Consider the following 16,137-nt stretch of genomic DNA (forward strand, 5'->3'; position numbering starts at 1 on the left):
GATCATTCAATTAGAATCACGCATTGGGCATTGATGATACGATACACCTAACTTACAATATATATTCAACACCTACGGATAGAAACTGTGCCTATTACCATTGTCTTTTTGGAGAAGGAGGATTCGGTTATGTTTTTGAAGGTGCATTGCGCCAAGGCACTATTATTGCACTGAAGCACACTAGGAGACTATATCAAATCAAGAGTTCATTTCCAACGGAAGTGACAATAAGAGGAAGCATGTATCACTACAATTAATAATAGGGTTTTGTATTGCAAAAACTATGCTTAGGGTACTATCCAGTGAGGATGTTTCCCTCTAAAATTGTTATTGCACCAGTTAATCCAACATTTTCTTCGCAGGTCCTATTTATGCTTTCTTGGAATATTTACTTTTAAGAAAAAATTGATAATCTTGTGTTGATATATACGCCCGAATACCGAATAATATTTTAATAAATTTTGAAACACTAATTTAAAAGTATATTTTGCATTCAACAATGTTTAATGCTCCGGTATCTTCATTGTTCAATGAGCATAAGGCAGGGTGGGATGAAGAATGTGTCAGGGATGTTTTCAATGTAAAGGACTCAGATATCATCCTTAATATCCCTGTAAGTGTGCGTCTTCCTCCAGACGTGTGGGTACGGTATGATGAGCCCAAGGGCGAATATTCTGTCAAGTCTTGTTACCGGTTGCTTGTAGGAGAGTTCCAACATCATAGAAAATGGAGTGCCATATGGAATATGAGAGTCCCTCCGAAAGTGAAATTATTTTGCTGGCAGCTCACAAATTCGGTCCTTCCAACGCGAGATGCGTTATTGACAAAGCAAGTTAATTGTGCAATCTTGTGTCACATGTGTGGGCAGGTGTTAGAGTCAGCCAAGCATATGTTCATGGATTGCCATCAAGTCGCATGCATGTTGTCTACGATGGGGCTATCAATGTCGAGTCAAGGTGGCAGGGAACTTGTTGATTGGTTCTTTGAGCAGCTTGAAAATCTTAGCAGGGAGGTGAAATGTAAGTTTGCCATTTTATGTTGGAGTGTATGGAATAATAGAAATGAGAAGGTGTGGAACGGGACTCCATTTTCTTTTAATTCTACCACTCAATTCGCTATATCTTACCTATCAAATTGGCAGGTTGCGCATGAGACTATGAAACACCAGAATAATGTGACATCTACTGTATATAAGGAAAAGTGGAACCCACCTACTTCTGGTCGTATTAAGCTTAATTGTGATGCTGCTTTCGATGCTTCTCATAATATCATGGGGTTAGGTTGGGTGTTGATGGATGATTGGGGTTAGGTTGGGTGTTGATGGATGATTGGGGTTGTTTCTTGGCTGCTAGGGGTGTTCAATTGAGTGGACAATATACAATAGCAGAGGAGGCAGTGTGTGTACGTGAGGCTCTAAGTTGGATGAAGGGAACGGAAATTAGTGACGTTGATGGGTGTTCAATTGAGTGGACAATATACAATAGCAGAGGCTGAGGCAGTGTGTGTACGTGAGGCTCTAAGTTGGATGAAGGGAACGGAAATTAGTGACGTTGATGTAGAAACAGACTCTCAATTAGTTGTTAATGCTTTGCTTTCAGACCATTTTACTTCTGCTTTTGGTTTTATTATTGATGATGTGAAGGAAGTTGCATCCTCGATACATGATGTAAACTTCTTTTTTTTGTGAAACGATTTGCGAATCGGTCTGCCCATGTTGTAGCCCAGGAGGCCCTTTCTATGTCAGATTGTGAGGAGTGGTTGGAAAATCCTCCTCTGTTTCTATTGGGTTGTCTTTCTTTTGACTTAATGAATTAATTCCTTTCTTCAAAAAAAAAAAAAAAAAAAAAAAAAAAAAAACACACATTGGGCATTGGACTATTCGTGCAATGCGCGTATCATAACTAGTTCATATTATATGTTCAACAACTATACCAACTCTAATTGGGATGAGGTCCGAACCTAAGACCTTCCTTATAAAAAATCAATAAGTAAGTTAACAACTTAAGAATAATAAATAGTTAGTAGAATATTTTGTTACTAAAGTTAGTTGGTTCTCAACTTCTGATGGGCTCATTGGGAGATTGGTTTTCACCTCAGTCTATATATATATATATATATATATATATATATATATATATATATATAATACACCAATTACTGAGAAAATTAATTTTTTAATTAGTTTTGTTTATTTTTGGTGGTGTTGTTGAGTTTTGGATGTCGAATGATTATTCATTCATTAATGAGAAGTAGAAAAGATAACGGTCCTGTTTGGTAAAAACTCCCAATATCATTGGGCATGGTTGTGAAAAAATAATAAAGTAATGGAATGTAATTCAAATCTTACATTTTGTACAATATAATATAATATATTTTTTTGTTTCACCACCGAATATAATATTTGTACGAATCATTAATGAAATTTTATATTCCCATTGCATTTTAATTTGATTTGTTATCTTGAACTTCTTAATTACCTAATGCATATATGCTCAATCTTTTACCCCAAAATTTTTGTGTATGAAACAAGCAAATAGGACATAGAACATATATCCTTACTAGCTAGTTTTATACTGATTTAAAGTATATCTAGGGACATGGCTGCAGCATGCAAAACTTTCATCGAACAGAGACTGAGCATGAACAAAATAAAAAAAATCCTGATGGTTTTGGCCACAGGATTGACTACAATGGAACAGTACTCATTCGAAGTTCGCCTACAATGGAAAACTCATCCAGAAAGGGAAGTGGAGTCTTCCAAAGTAGATAATTTGAGGAAATAAGCAGTGATGGGATGTTTATAGGATTTTTTTTTTTTTTTTTTTGTTAATAATTCATATTGATTTTGCAACATATTTATGAAAATATTGTAACAATATTGAGTTTATTAGAACAAAACTTTGAACTTGTAAATATCTTGGCAAATTAAAGCCAATATTTTAATTGGACTTCTTATATATCTATTCAAATGCCTCCACTGCACCTGCGATTAATATTTAATGAAGGGAAAATTGTAATTTATGCCCCTCACAAATATGTCAATTATCAATGTCACCCCTGAGTTATCAATGGTGTAAATGTTGCCCCTCAATTTTCAAAATGTGACATATATTGCCCCTCCTCTAATATGAAGAAGGAGAAAAATTGTTGTCGACAAAAGGAGAACAATCAAAGAAAGAAAAATTGAGGGTGGTCTTCGAACAAGAAAGACGACGGGTAACCACATTTACATCACTAATAATTCAGGGGAGGGGCAATATATGTCACGTTTTGAAAATTGAGGGGCAACATTTACCCCACTAATAATTCAGGGGTAACATTGATAATTGACATATTTGTGAGGGGCATAAATTACAATTTTTCCCTTAGTGAATTACATCTTCCCAAATACTCTGTCGGATCCGGATGTGAGGAGTTCTTAGGGTTGGGGTTCAACCTTTTGGAAGAATATTTAATGAATGGATAACCATTAGACATCCAAAACACAAGCAACGCCACCAAAATTAAATTTTAAAAGTAAAAATATTTAATTTTCATAGTAATTGTTGCAAAATATATACTACTAACTAGGAGTGTGCATAGTTCAGTGAAATTTTGGTTACCACGATCGAATCAAAACATTTAGGTAACTATTTACAATTTTTTAAATGAAATATTTTAGTTTGGTTAATATTTTTTAAAAATTTTGATTAACAGTTAATTTAGTTAGAATAACCGAATTGCCTGTACATATATATCTATGCTTTAGTTTTTTATAATTCATAAATCATACCGTTTGACTAATTCTTCAATAATAATTATTTTCTTTTATATATTGATATAATAACTATTTTGTGATGAAAATTTATGAACTGAAAATTTTCTTTTATAAATTTTAAGGATTTTTAATTTTTCTAAAATATTTTAATTAATCGATTTAAAATTTGATTCGATTAATTTGAAACGCTTCACCCATGGTGAACTTTGGTAGCGACTTTTTCTCATAAATCAAAGAGTGTAAATCATGTGTATATAACTAACGTTGTATAAATAGCGTATTCTTTTAAATAATTCATATACAACGTCTTAATTTATTTGACATAAAGCCGACATACATTATATGTGCGATGTTATATGTAATTTCGTATTTGTTTCATACACAAATTTTGCGGTAAAAGATTGAGCACGCATGCATGCATTAGGTAATTAAGAAGTTGAAGGCAACAAATCAAATTAAAATGCAATGTGAATATCAAATTTCATTAATTATTCGTACAAATACTACATTTGGTGTTGAAACAAAAAAAAGAATATATATTATATTATTCAAAATGTAAGAATGAATTACATTCCATTACTTTATTATTTTTTCACAACCACGCATGCCAAATGATCTTGGGAGCTACTCTTTAGTGTCTGGTTGCTCTTATTGTCCATGTTACCTTAATTATGTCTGGTTGGTCACCACTCCCCAAATATGTCGGCGTCTGCCTTCGCCTTGTTTGAATGATGAGCATTAGCCTCAAGCGGAGTAGGCTTTATGTTGTTTGCATGAAAAGTATTAGCATCAACCGGAGCAGGCTTTATGTTGTCTTCAACCTTGAGTGCGCCAAATAGAAGAGGGTCTGCATAAACATAAACATCATGCACAGAGGAGAAGACAACCATGAACATAAAAAACACTGTAATAAGCTTTTGATTGGCAGCCATTTCTTTATATATATATATTTTTCTGTTCTATTTCTTGACTTGCTTTGTAGTGTTTTTGGTGGGTGATTGTTGAGAGGTGTGGGGATTGTTATTTATAGTGTTAGTGGAGATCAAAGGATAGTTAATATGTGGATTTGGTCAATTAATTTGAAGGCTATCCAACATTTGTGGATTAACTTATGGTTATGACTCAATGAGTTGTTTAGGATGAGACTTTATCATTTTTACTTCTCATTAATGAATGGATGGATAACTACTCGACATCCAAAACTCACGCTACACCACCAAAAATAAACTCAAATAATTTTTTAAAAATAATTTTCTTAGTAATTGTGTGCTATGGAAACCTTTTGGAAAGAAGGACTCATTTCTTCACATTATGGGTTGGAGAAGCTACGGAAAGGCCTCCAATAAAAAAAAAATAAAAAAAAATTAAAAAAAAATAACTGAAATGTCATTTTTACCAATCGTTATACCCTGCACCACGGCGCGCATAGCATTATGCACCTCGCGCCTCCCAAAACGACGTCGTTTTGATAAGTTATGTAGGGAATTGACGCGATTATGTGTATTTGTTTATAAATTATGTGTATTTGTTTATACAATTATGTACATTTTTTATACAATCATGTACATCTTTTTTATACAATTATGTACATCCAAAACAGGAAATTTATGTGTATTATGTTAAGAGTTGATGTTTATTATGTTAAAAGTTTATGTATATCATTTATTATGTTAGATTATATGTATTATCTTTTAAAAAAAAGTATGTGTATTTTGTTATACAATTATGTACATTCATGTATACAATTATGTGTATTCTAGTATAAAATTATGTACATTTTTGAACGTGAGATTTTTTTTAAAGAAAATTAACCGCCAATACAGGGTAGCGAAATTTCAAAAAAAAAAAAAAACTAAAACAACGGCGTTTTGCATCAGGGGTGCACAATGTAATGCGCGCCCTGGTGCAGGATATAAATTGCCCATTTTTACCCTTAACTTTAACAGCCCAAACATTTATTTAACTAAGAATGGAAGAAATAGTCACTTCAAAAATAATTGAGGAGATAAAGCAATTATATAAATAACATAAGGGAAAATGTGCTATAAGTAAATAATTCAGGGGAAAAAAGTACCATTTTCCCTCTTTTCAAATGAAAAATATATACGATCAAGTGTTACGGAGTACTTCAAAGACTTATGTGAATCATAATGTGTAATTATTGTATAGGCGTATAGCTAAATGTGTAATATTTACTTTTCTATTTTAGGTGACAAGGGGAACCCGCAAGATCATATTTACATTTATTGGGTGGTTGAATAATGGGATAGACATTTGACCTGGAACCATCCGAAGAAGAGCAACGGTCATGTATCAGGAACATTTACTTCTGCACCGGCATATTCAAGACGAGACAATTATGATGAATAATGTAGACTCGACTCCTCATTACTATGGGACCGTTACTTAAGCAGAAGAATATTGGAGACCCATCGTTAAGCATGATATACTTTGTACCAAAATTCTAAAGCAAATCAAGCTTGATTGTTTTCTATATTATTCTGGTAAGCTTATTTACCATCCGTGCGCATCGATCACGGTTTGAGGCCTCGGTCCCAACCCACCTAGTCAAAATATAGTAAAAACCCCGTGTAAAAAAAAAAAAAGAAAAAAAAAACTTACCAGGCACAAGAGTCTGACAAGAAGTGATGAAGAAATAATCAAAATTACTGCGTGTAGAATTTTATATTAAGAGGAGGCATAAAAAGGGAAAGAAAATATTTAGAACTAAGGTGAACGGAAGAAAATATTTGAAAGAAATAGAATATATATGTATGTAAAGAGAATCCCAGATACCCGTGTAATGAGGGATTAAATTCCTAAGTTACTTATGAATCTACAGTTGATACAAGTATTACTCTCAAGCCAAGCTCAAACACCTTAGCATATTCGGGAGAAGTGGGGTTGGTGATAGAATAATGGGACATGCACCCAACTCGGACCCACCCAAAGAAGACTACTAATGGTCATGTAACGGGAATAGTTACTCCAACACCGGCTTATTCAAGACGAGACAATTATGTTGAATAATGAAGACTCATCTCCTCATTACTATGGGACTGTTACTTAAGTAGAAAAACGTTGGAAGCACTAATATAAGTATGAGACCCATCGTTAAACAAGATACGTTGAATACTTTGTATCGAAATTCTTAAACAAATCAAGCCTGATTGTCTTTTATATTATTCTAGTAACCTTATTTATCGTCATTGGGTTAATTATATATATTATTTGTCCTGGGGTGTCCCCCTCCGTTGTAATAAAAAAAATTATATATATTATTTGTTCAAATTGTCTGCTTTAGTCTTATTTTTATTGTCTACTTTTATCTTTTATAATCACTCTTTAATTTAAGATTGTAAAAGACAATACACAAATATCATTAAGACAAACAAAACAAAACCACTGGTGTTTTTATTAAAGCAACATTGAACAAAAGTACAATACTAATGGATTAGAGTTAATACCCAAAATGGTCCTCGACGACTATAATTGTTGAACATATAATATGAACTAGTTATCACACGCGTATTGCACGAATAGTCCAATGTCCAATGTGTATTTTTGAATTAAGAGTTTATTAAAATATTATTCGATATTCGGGCGTATATATCAACACAAGATTATCAAAAAAAATTTAAAAGTAAATATTCCAAGAAAGCATAACTAGGACCTGCAGAGAAATGTTGGATTAACTGATGCAATAACAATTTTAGAGGGAAACACCATCACAAGATAGTACCCTAAGCATAGTTTTTGCAATACAAAATCCTATTATTAATTGTAGTGATCCATGCTTCGCCTTATTGCCACTTCCGCCGGAAATGGATTCCTGATTTGATATAGTCTCCTAGTGTGCTTCACTGCAATAATAGTGCCATTGCACAGTGCACCTTCAAAAGCATAACTGAATCCTCCTTCTCCTAAAAGACAATGATAATAGGCACAGTTTCCCATCTGTGTTGAATATATATTGTAAGTTAGGTGTACCATATCAACAATGCCCAATGCGTGATTCTAATTGATTGACCATATTTCATATTAAATTTTATATTGTATTTTTATTTTTGAAATCAACCATCAAACCAAACTATTATTGCAAAATCAAATCACGAATACAATGGTGGATATTTGCATCCCACACCTCTCGACCAGTATACGAGTAAGAAACTCTGACCGTGAGCAATCATATTGGCTGTTATATTATATTTTTTTAAGGCATTAACATATTCATAATATATGTTTAACAATTATGTCAATTTTGATTGTGATGGGGTTCGGACCTGCGACATTCCTTATAAAAATACTAGTTTTTGTACGCGCTTTGCGCTAATGGGATAATGCCCAATGATTATTTTTAAATAAGTATTTCACAGTATATCAACGCAATATTATATCGGAGATGTTCATGCATATGTAAATAAATATTGAATTTTTGTTTATTTAAATCGGTAATTCAAAATATATAAATGCAAGATAATATTTATTGAATTTTCTAATCGATATTTGGTAGTGGTAGTTTTCCCCTACATGTTTTATGCATTGTGAGATGTGTGTCGTAGGTTATCATGTGAAAGTATTGAACAAAATATTAATATTTATTATATTTGTATAAAATACTTGGTAAGTATAAATATATATAATGTATTTTGTATTATAACTTTGATATTTAATTACAAGATAATGTAAAAAGAAGACAATGGACAATGCAGTGAATATAATAAATTAATAAATTTGAAGTTAATGAATCTTTGAATTGTAGAAAATAAAGATAATATAACTAATGAAATTATATCTATTTTTAAATTTTTTATAATGAATAATTTTTTTTAAATAAAGGCATTATAGACATGTAATTCTAAATTAATTAAATGCATATGTATTATTTTTTGTTGTAGCTACTACTTTATTTAGTTTAAGAGCAATAAAGTGGGCAAATTGTGCTATGGAACCGTGTCCACATTGCCAGGTGGTCATTCATATCGGAGATGTTCATGCATATATATGTAAATAAATATTGAATTTGTTTATTTAAATCGGTAATTTAAAATATATAAATGCAGGATAATATTTATTGAATTTTCTCATCGATATTTGGTAGTGGTAATTTTCCCTACATGTTTCATGCATTGTGAGATGTGTGTTGTAGGTTATCATGTGAAAGTATTAAACAAAATATTAATATTTATTATATTTGTATAAAATACTTGGTAAATAAATATATATAATGTATTTTGTATTATAACTTTGATATTTAATTACAAGATAATGTAAAAAGAAGACAATGGACAATGCAGTGAATATAATAAATTGATAAATTTGAAGGTAATGAATCTTTGAATTGTAGAAAATAAAGATAATATAACTAATGAAATTATATCTATTTTTAAATTTTTTTATAATGAATAATTTTTTTTTTAAAAAAATAAAGACATTATAGACATCTAATTCTAAATTAATTAAATGCATATGTATTATTTTTTTGTTGTAGCTACTACTTAATTTAGTTTAAAGAGTAATAAAGTGGCGTATATACTTTTCATCAACAATAATGCAATCATTGATTTTTTTTAAAAAAAATACATACAAAATTTATTAATGCAAAAGTATAATTAAAATATTAAGTTTTTTTTCTAATCTAAATAATCTAAAGAATATTAAGTTTTTTTCTAATCAAATGATTTTTAAAGTTCTTGATTTATAATCTTTGATGCTTAACTTTGAATGTTATGTATTTAGGCAGACTAATTATTTGAACAAAGTTTATGTTAAATTTTATATTATATATATTTTAAATATATTTTAACATATTCGTAGTATATGTTTAACAATTATGCCAACTGTAATTGGGATGTGGTTCGAAACTAAGACTTTTCTTATAGAAATTAATGTGTAAGTTAAAATAATAAATACTTAACGGAATATTCCGTTACTAAAGTTTATGCTAACGGAATTTAGGTTATTCAAGGGAAGAAAATAATATAATAGAGGGTAAATAAGGAAAATCAATAAAAAATACTAAAATAAAAATAATATGAACCATTCATTTTAAGAAACAATAGTATAATACGAACCATTCATTTTAAGAAACAATAGGACCGACATTTTTTTGTTCCAGTTAAGGGCCTAACATTATTGGCTCTTATTAGAATTGTAGATGTAGATAGAAATGAGTAAGTTAAAGAATAATAAATATCTAACAGAATGCAAGGTTATTTTGGAAAACTAAATGATATAATAGAGGGTAAGTATGAAAAATAATAAAAAAAAATACTAAAATCAAAATAATATGAACTATTCATTTCAACAAACAATCACATCAACATTTTTTAGTTCTCGTTAGGGGGTTAACATTATTAGCTCTTATTATTACGTTTGTAGGTGTAGATGTAGATATTAGGTTTGTAAATATGTTAGAGTGTATTAAAAATGTAATATAAAATTTAAAAAGAATTTTGGTCAATTAATTAGCTAGACTATATACATAGCATTTCAAAATTGAGCATCAAATAATATTGCAAAAAAGGAACCTTTGAAAATAATTTTCTTGTATTTAAGAAAAAAAAAAAACAAATTTAGGTTAAGTTTTTTTTTTCTTTTTTTTTTTATTTAATTAATCTTATTTTGATTATTCTGAAAAAGACACATTAATATTTTACAATTGTACATCTTTACAAATATTGTACTATTTTTTTCCGGACAAAATTATTCTTAATTAAATCATTAAAGTTTTACGCACATATAAATATGAGTACTTTTATCCATCCCTCCTAATCTCTCTCTTGACGTGATAAATTAGCCTTTGATAATCTCTACCAAAAAAAATAATAATAATAAATTAGCCTTTGATAATAAGTTAGCGGGTCCAATTCATAAAAATGATACTTTTATAAATATATTTGCAAGAGAATCAACTTTTCATTAGATGAATTAGCCTTTGATAATAAATTAGTGGGTCCAATTCATAAAAATGACAACTTTATAAATACAATACAAGGGACAACTTAGGGATTTCATGCATTTATTTATTTAATGTAACAAAACTAATTAGACCAGACCAAATTTATTATTTTTACAAATTAACACCAGTAACTCAATTACACGTGAGACACTACAAACAAAAAAAAGAGGTGGACAAGCAATGAAGACAATGACAAACCTATTGAAAAGCGAATTAACAAAACTACTACTTAATCCATACTACCTATAATCATTACCCAAAAAAAAAAAAAATACATACTGTTAAAAGAAATATAGAGACAAGGGAGAATCTTCTGGTGTGTATTTTTCTCATTATATCCTTATACATCATATATATAATCTATACAAATTGACTGTTACAACAGTTACAAAACAAGTAATCAATGTCATAATAATGTCCATAAATAAGGATTTATAACACTCCCCCTTGGACATTATAACACCACGATCTTGCCTCATTAAAAACTTGTTAGGAAAACCCTGTGGGAAAAACCTAAACAAGAAAAGAGTACAAGGTACATGGATAGCATACATTTATGCCTCATTAAAAACTTCACTAGGAAAACCACGTGGGAAAAAAAACCTAGTTGAAGAAAAGAGTACATGATATATGTAAAAACATATATTGTATTGGTCGCCTCATTAAAAACCTTAACTTAAGAAAACCCTGTGGGAAAAACTTAGTTAAGGGAAAAAGAGTACAACCGCCTTCAAGGCATAATCGGCATAATCTTCAGGATTTTGAGATTTGTCGACTGAAGCAATTATTTTGTAACATTTTCCCATTTACATTATTATATATCATACTCATGCCTCGTTAAAAACCACTCTAGAAAAACCCAATGGGAGAAAACTAGTGAGGAAAAGAGTACATGATATTTATGAATTTATGTGTTGCAAATAATGCGCAACTGTTAGTCTTTTATGACTTAATCTTCAGGATTTCACATTCAATCTTCCGGATTGATTCGAGTAAATGTACTTCATGTCTCCCCCTGAAGATAACAATCTTCAAGTTCTACATATATTTCAAAAATTTGAAGAAATGGATTGGACAAATATTCTGGATTGTCACTAGAGTAAATGACTAATAATCTTATGGCTCTTCTAGAGCTCATATAACATTTGTGCAACACAAGTATTATTGTCCTCATTTTGAACATTTATGGAAAGACATTGTATAATCAGTTTGGACTTGGCATTGCGGGGATCAAACAAAAACATCCAGTACCCAAGTAGCCTATTAAAATCGTATCATGGTTTCTTACATAAATGTCATGTTTTTGTATCTCGAAGATGCTGGAGGATATGTCAATCATTATTCAAGTACTTCATTTGTAGGGGGAGCACTAGATTTTGCTAGCAATTTTATCGCAAATATGTTGCGGTTATGGAACTTCTGGTTCTATAATGGTGCTCCAACGATAATGAAGTAAGGGACTTCGAGTCCAAAAAGGTTCCTTATCTGCTTCAAGAGATTATTAGGCAACCTTTAGTTTGATAAAAACATGACACTTATATGCATATAGACATGTGAAAAAAAAAAACATTTTTAGATGTAGGCTGACTGGTGTATATAAAAGAAAACTTCAAAGAAAAACTCGATCTTCAAGTCGAGATAATACTTATAGCTTTCACAAGCTTTTTATTTCAAAAGTCTCAGCCTTTAAGCATGAACTGACATTATCAAGCTCTTTATATATTTCATTGATGTTTACACCATCAATCTTGACTGAGATAATAAATAATAAATAAGTTCATTATCAACCCTTTATCGAGCACACAATGGTACATATTATTCCTTCAATGAGGATATTAACTCCATTCGCAACCCTTTAAAGAGTAAATAATGACACATAATAATACTTAAAAATCCTCATTTCGAGAATTATGAATCCATCAGGGATTTCTCAAGATAAATTTAGCTGCATATCTAAATTTATTATTCTGCCAATTGTATTATGTAGCGGAACTTAATGCCATTTACCGTGGGAGAGTATATTTGATTAAAATCAATTAAGGGTCTCTGCTTGAACCCATAGGCTACAAAACTCGCTTTATCACCTCATTATTCTTATTTCTTTTTCATGCACACACTCATTTGTAACCTTCAGGGTTAACGCTCAAATGTTGTATTGTTATAAAGAGAATTTATTCATTTTAGCGAGTCGAGCTATGCCTTAATTGCTCCTTTATATATTAAATAGTCATGGCACTTCTGGTGCCTAACTCTGGATCCAGATTATATAACGAGCAATTTGTAATGGCAATTGTATTGTCGACAACTATAACCTTTTTGTAAAAACTCCGATATTTGTAAAAGTAATGGCAATTTCTAAAACAACCAGATTCTAAACATTTCCCAAAGATATTTTGATCTGGTCGTTCCGCATCCCTAGTATTATGTTTGTTTGGTGCACCTATAAATTTTACTAGGGTTTTTCGTCATCTGGACGAACGTCTGCAGGACATAATTGTTCAAGCTATTTCAAGAGTGACAATATTTCTTTACTAGATCTAGTATTATGATCCATATCTCTTTCACAGATAGATCTCCTACACTTCTAGTGTCAAGGAGTATCGATAGATATGTTTGGTCCAAGGATATAGGACATAGCCACTTCTTTTATGATCATTATGATCAATAGATGTATTTGGCAGATTATTTGCTAAAATCGCAAATAGATTATCTTTTGAACTTCCAGTTCAATATAATCTAACTAGTACATGGATTTAAATAATGAAGATGTTTTTATTCTTATGAAATTTCTTGGCATTCCAAAAAGCTACGGAGTAGTATATTATCTCCCCTAATGCCGAGAAATCATTAGGAATGCAGTCAACGTACCCAATTATATGTATTGATCCCCTATCATGGGTTTTCGGTATTTAATCAATAGACGACGGAGGTTTCTTTGATAGCCCTTTTAGAGGTACGTTGTGGTGGTGATATCAAATAGACTGCGCTGTTAGGAATAAATTGTAATAGATTTTGATAAGCCATATTGTAATTCGTAGATCGCCAATTTTATTTTTTATTAGACTAGTCGAGTCATAGACCAAGAAAGGGAAAAATAAATTCATTAGTTGAGGAAATGGATGAAGAAGATATAAAAAAATCAAGAATTTGCCTAGTGAAAATGGAAAACAAAAGAGGAAGATGTATGCGTATGATATTCAAGAAGAAATCCCTCAAGAAATCCCGAAGAAGAAAGAACGTGACTTGAAGTTTGCATGAAGCTATCTTGAAGATCAAGCATCTATGGAAAGAAAGGAGTACACCAAGTGAAACCAGAAGATGACTCAAAGGTTGTACGGACGAGATGGGGTAGAAGCTTGAAATATTATGTGCAAGGTCACAGGTTTGAATCTCACATCCCACATATTTTAAAGAAGCCAAGTTTAATTCCATCAGTTAAAGTAAGAGGCGATGGTTTGGCCGAAGGGATGCAATTTGCAAAGTCAAATGGGATGAGATTTCCAATTTGACTATGGGATGAGATTTCCAATTTGACTATGGGATGAGATTTCAAGTGAAGGGATGAAGTTTCTCAAATTGGTATCCCCGGAAATTGACATAGGGATGCAATTTCGATGAGATTTCCAATTTGACTATGGGATGAGATTTCAAGTGAAGGGATGAAGTTTCTCAAATTGGTATCCCCGGAAATTGACATAGGGATGCAATTTCGATGATATCTCGAAGGGACCGGAAATTGACATAGGGATGCAATTTCGATGATATCTCGAAGGGAAGGCAATTTCAATTTGAAGGGATGAGATCAAGGCTTCAATTCAATTGGAGATATAAATTGCAAGGGATGAGATTGCAAGTCCAAAACAAGTAAGGGATAAGATTTCAATTGACAAATCTAGCAAGGGATAGAGATTTCAATTGACAAATCTAGCAAGGGATAGAGATTTCATTTCCCAAAATAGCAAGGGATGAAGTTTCACAAGGGAAGAGATTTCCCAAGTCAATTGAAGAGATGAAGTCTGGAAGCACTCTACAAGATTTCAATTGACAAATCTAGCAAGGGATAGAGATTTCAATTGACAAATCTAGCAAGGGATAGAGATTTCATTTCCCAAAATAGCAAGGAATAAAGTTTCACAAGGGAAGAGATTTCCCAAGTCAATTGAAGAGATGAAGTCTGGAAGCACTCTACAGACCCAGACACGCGAAGTACAGAGGAAAAGTTGCAGAAGCAAAAATACTAGTCTAACTAGAGGCGTGATCTACACCAGATGGAGATTCATGGGACGCCATTTTTGCTAAAACCTCAAGCTCAACTTGAAATCTCTGACATATCTGCAACGTTATCTTATCTTCTGACAAAAGGCTATACAGCTAAGAGAAATTCAAAAATAAGGACGTTTCTCTCCAACAGAAATATTCTCATTACCAGCTATAAATAGATGAAGATTGAAGCTTTGGAAAGTAGGGGTGAAAGAAGCAAATAAGCAAAGAGCAAAGAACAGAGCTAAACAGAGCATACAAAATTCAAAGAAAGCTTTCCATCTCAGGAGCTTAAATTGTTCTATCTTTTGTGAGATAAACACTCAGAGTGATACAGAGCTTAGAAAAGAAATATCCAAGAGTGTTAAAATCTTCATCAACTTCAAGAGACTCAGCGCATCAACGAAGATCATCTACAGAGTCTCAAAAGTTGGAATCAAGGCAAAACTTGTTTTGGAGCAAAACAAGGGAAAGGAGGAAAGTAACACGGAGTTGTGAAATCCTGGATTGTCACACGGAGCTGTGAGATCCGAAGCAGCAGTGTCGAAGGACATTGGGCGTGATTGGTGTGGGCTTGGTGATCAAAGCACCAGATCACGGAAGATACGTTTCTACCGGATCGTAGAAGACGGGGGGAAAGTAATGCGGAGTCGTGAAATCCTGGGAAAGTAACGCGGCGACGTGAAACCCGAAACAGCAGTGTTGGTGTCACTGGGTGTGATTAGTGTGGTCTTGGTGATCAAAGCACTAGATCACGGAATTCATTATATCTTGGAACCAAGAAGTGGTGGATATAGTGAATTAGCTCTTGGAGAAAAGAGCAAGTGGAGTAGGAGGATTACACCACCTCGCGAACCACTATAAATTGCCTTGTGTTATTTACTCCTTTCTTTACTTACTGCTCTTGCTTGCTTCTCACGAGAATAATCTTGACACGATCTACACACACACCGTATCATTTATTAATTTCCGCTACGCACCATACTCTAACAATCTAGTTAAGAGTTTTGGTTTATCTCTGGCTTACCAATTGTTATATTGTGCAAAAAGTTTGAAAGTCTATTCACCCCCCCCCCCCTCCCCCCCTCTAGACTTTCACCTTACCTCTTTTGGGACCAACATGCGCAAATAAAATAACGCAGATAGGGAAATGTTACTT

General features: G+C 32.1%; 1 protein-coding gene across 1 annotated transcript; it reads left to right on the top strand.

The window, feature by feature from the left end:
* The first annotated feature begins 499 nt into the window (after window positions 1-499).
* LOC109177629 lies at window positions 500-1,309 on the top strand. The gene is made up of 3 exons (XM_019327048.1): window positions 500-763; window positions 869-1,012; window positions 1,142-1,309. The coding sequence occupies exons 1-3, from the start codon at window positions 500-502 to the stop codon at window positions 1,307-1,309; spliced, it is 576 nt and encodes a 191-aa protein (XP_019182593.1).
* Window positions 1,310-16,137: the final 14,828 nt, after the last annotated feature.

The sequence above is a fragment of the Ipomoea nil genome, unplaced genomic scaffold (genome assembly GCF_001879475.1).
Source record: "Ipomoea nil cultivar Tokyo-kokei standard unplaced genomic scaffold, Asagao_1.1 scaffold0176, whole genome shotgun sequence".
Lineage (NCBI taxonomy): Eukaryota > Viridiplantae > Streptophyta > Magnoliopsida > Solanales > Convolvulaceae > Ipomoea > Ipomoea nil.

Coding starts and splice junctions, on each gene's coding strand:
- LOC109177629 (XM_019327048.1), top strand. CDS start 500: ATGTTTAATGCTCCGGTATCTTCATTGTTCAATGAGCATAAGGCAGGG. Junction 764..868: donor ATATGAGAGTCCCTCCGAAA/GTGAAATTATTT, acceptor ATGTGTGGGCAG/GTGTTAGAGTCAGCCAAGCA. Junction 1,013..1,141: donor TTGAAAATCTTAGCAGGGAG/GTGAAATGTAAG, acceptor TCAAATTGGCAG/GTTGCGCATGAGACTATGAA.